Source organism: Mus caroli, unplaced genomic scaffold (assembly GCF_900094665.2).
Source record: "Mus caroli unplaced genomic scaffold, CAROLI_EIJ_v1.1 scaffold_11626_1, whole genome shotgun sequence".
Taxonomy (NCBI): Eukaryota; Metazoa; Chordata; class Mammalia; order Rodentia; family Muridae; genus Mus; species Mus caroli.
In genome coordinates, this window is record NW_018388727.1 from 14,888 (window position 1) to 18,150 (window position 3,263).

The 3,263-nt window shown below is 36.7% G+C and overlaps 1 protein-coding gene across 2 annotated transcripts in view; it reads left to right on the forward strand.

Annotated features, from left to right (window-relative positions):
- Nucleotides 1-3,263, forward strand: part of LOC110287760 (vomeronasal type-2 receptor 1-like) — a 19,379-nt gene that overhangs the window by 2,461 nt on the left and 13,655 nt on the right. For both annotated transcript variants that reach the window (XM_021154300.1, XM_021154301.1), the window contains one exon: nt 1,267-2,136. In XM_021154300.1, the coding sequence (XP_021009959.1) occupies nt 1,267-2,136 (870 nt within the window). The remainder of the gene's footprint in view (nt 1-1,266; nt 2,137-3,263) is intronic.

Genomic DNA, 3,263 nt, shown 5'->3' on the forward strand with positions numbered 1-3,263 from the left:
AGGAAGGAAGGAAGGAAGAGAAGAAAGTAGAGAAAAAATACAAACAGCATGTAGAAATTATTGCAAATAACAGTGTGGTCCAGAGAGGATGAATTAACCTACAGAGAAGTAGCAGCAGGTACCTAGAATTTCTAGATACATTTTTTCCATAGTTTTTAGTAAATCTGGAAAAATTCTTAAATCTTGTTTAATGCCTTTATATTAAAAACCAAAAAGTATAACTTATCATTATTTTAATTTTCTTGTGATGTAAAGAAAGACTCAGAAATTAAAAATAACAAGATTTTATTTGACAAATAGTTGGCCAAACCTCAGAAATCTGATATCATTTCTTCTTAAAGGAATACCTTCCATGATTCAGCTGTTTGTGTGATCAGAAAGGAGGATACAAATATTAGCCAGTGGAATAAGAACAGGAAAAGGGAGAGAGGAAAATATAACCCAGAAATAATGCAGTATTCATATAGAGGTAATAGCTAAAGAGTTATGGACCAAGACACTGGAAGTCAAGTCTTAGTGCATGAGATTGGATGGGAGAGAGAGTAACATGTTTTATGGGGAGGCAAGTTAGCAAATAGAGGATACACTACAGCAAAGATACAGAAAGAATGTCAGTAATACATGCTCACCTTATCTCCATGCCTAGGTTTCCCTAAATGCTAAGTACAAAACATTTCTACTGAGCAGGAGAGGAAGTCTTGCTTTTCTTCTATCTGCCTAAGTACTTTTCTGGTAACCTTGTAGGAGAATAATGTGTGGGCTTCTGGTTGTAGTAATCCATTCTATCTTCTTGCTCAAGTCAAGTTTTAGGACATACATACTCAGGAGTCCTGACAGCAGGAAACTAAGAGAAGAAAGAGCAGAATAGGAATAAGGGAGTAGAGGTGAGACCAGTAGAGCACATAAAAGACAAATTCATTCTACTGAGAAGATTGAGACTTGGACTAAGTCCATCATCTCTGCACATGAGATGCTAAAGCTGATGAAGAGACTGGATATCCTGACCCAGGGGAGTCAAAAATGTCCAGGATGGTGAAGGAAAATATCGGTTACTTTCCTGACAGTGTTATGGCCTCACCCATGAAAATTAATGATATTGAATGTCATCTTAACAGATGGCATCCCTGATCCAACAAGTAGAAACACCAGTAGAAAGTCATTGTCTACAGAAAGGACTGGTCACCTCCCTCCCTTTCAATATTCTAAAGATATAATTTAAAAGTTGGTTCCTGTTTCCTAATAACTATAAATATTTTTTGATTTTAGGTAGGCTATACTTCATCCAGTGCAATTCTTAGTGACAAATTCCAGTTTCCATCATTTTATCGCTCAATACCCAGTGATAAGATCCAGATTGAGGCCATGGTGACTCTTATCCTACACTTTGGTTGGGTCTGGGTAGGTGCTATTGCATCTGAGGATGATTATGGAAAATATGGAGTAAAATCCTTTAGGGAAAAAATGGAGACTGCCAACCTCTGTGTTGCTTTCTCTGAAACCATTCCAAAGGTCTACTCCAATGAGAAAATGCAAAAAGTTGTTAAGGCAATAAAGAGTTCCAGTGCCAAAGTCATTGTTCTATATACTTCTGACATTGACCTCAGCCCCTTTGTGCTGGAAGTGATTCATCACAACATAACTCACAGGACATGGATAGCCAGTGAAGCCTGGATTACCTCAGGTCTCATCGCAAAGCCTGAGTACTTTCCCTATTTTGGTGGAACTATTGGATTTGCAATCCCAAGAAGTGTTATACCAGGACTAAAAGAATTTCTTTATGATGTACACCCTAGCAAGGATCCAAATGATGTCTTGACCATTGAATTCTGGCAAACTGCTTTTAACTGTACCTGGCCCAACAGCAGTGTGCCTTACAATGTGGACCACAGAGTGAATATGACTGGGAAAGAAGACAGACTGTATGACATGTCTGATCAGCTCTGCACTGGAGAGGAGAAGCTGGAAGATCTGAAAAATACCTATCTGGATACATCNCAGCTAAGAATCACAAACAATGTCAGACAAGCTGTGTATCTTATGGCTCATGCCCTGGATCGTTTAAGCACTTGTGACTTATTGGAAGAACAGAGGAATGATACAAAATGTTCACATATACCTGACTTTGAGCCCAAAGAGGTATGTTATTTGACCCTACGATAGAGCATGGGGTAAAACCAAAGTTTGCTGACAATTACATACCATTGAAATTGCTGATTTGCTTCCATATGATTTTAGAACATCAAAGTTTGTCTGGATGACTTGATTGTTCACTTTACATTCCCACTTTTTTTTTTTTTACCAAATTACTAGGTTTGTTGTCAATAATAAGAAATCTGTCTCACAAAAGAAAAAAAATGATGCCTTTTACAAAATATGCTTTTTCTTCACAGATATGAAACCTAAAAGTATCTAAGAGTTAAGCATGAGTAGTGACTCTAGTTACTTCCCGTGGTCTGTTTCCCATATCCAATATGCAACTTGTTATCTAAGTAACTATTTGGGTTTCATATACATCATGTTCGTGTTAGGAAAAGATTTGTATGTCCCTCCAGGTTAGGATAAGTCCTGGATATTATATATAATTTCCCTTAAACTCCAGAACTTTTTTTCATTTTTAAAAGTATCAATTTTTTTGATATTACATATATTACATATTTATCACATTTATATCCCATACTTGAAATTATACTTAAGCACTGTATTGGCATTATAAATAACCAAACATAAATCAGAGTTAAGTTTTGTCTTAACAATTGTTCATATTCATCTTGAAGAAACAACTAGAGGATGATTTCTTCATACAGTATAGTAGGAGGCACACAAAAGTATGGATGTCAAGGGAAAAAGATTATAGTGGTTATCCAGGATATTCACATCCACTGTACCTGTTGTTGATCTGCTGTCAAAGGATTCATGTTGTTGCCCAGTAGCCTGAGTGGTCTTTCCAAGAATATTCTCGTCCACAATTTCCTGATTGTTTCTGTTCATACCTCCCTCGTATAAGAAATATAAAACTTAAGCATCCCTGCCTTGGTCCTGCCAGCCACGTTCACTTAGCATCATTAATGTGGTACTTCTTCCCTGTGTATCATTATCTATTTACTCTTACATGACAACCTGTCATACCAGAGGCCACATTGGCTGGGAACCTTGCATTACCACTTAATCTTCTTTCTTTCTTTCTTTCTTTCTTTCTTTCTTTCTTTCTTTCTTTCTTTCTTTCTTTCTTTCTTTCTTTCTTTCTTTCTTTCTCTCTCTCTCTC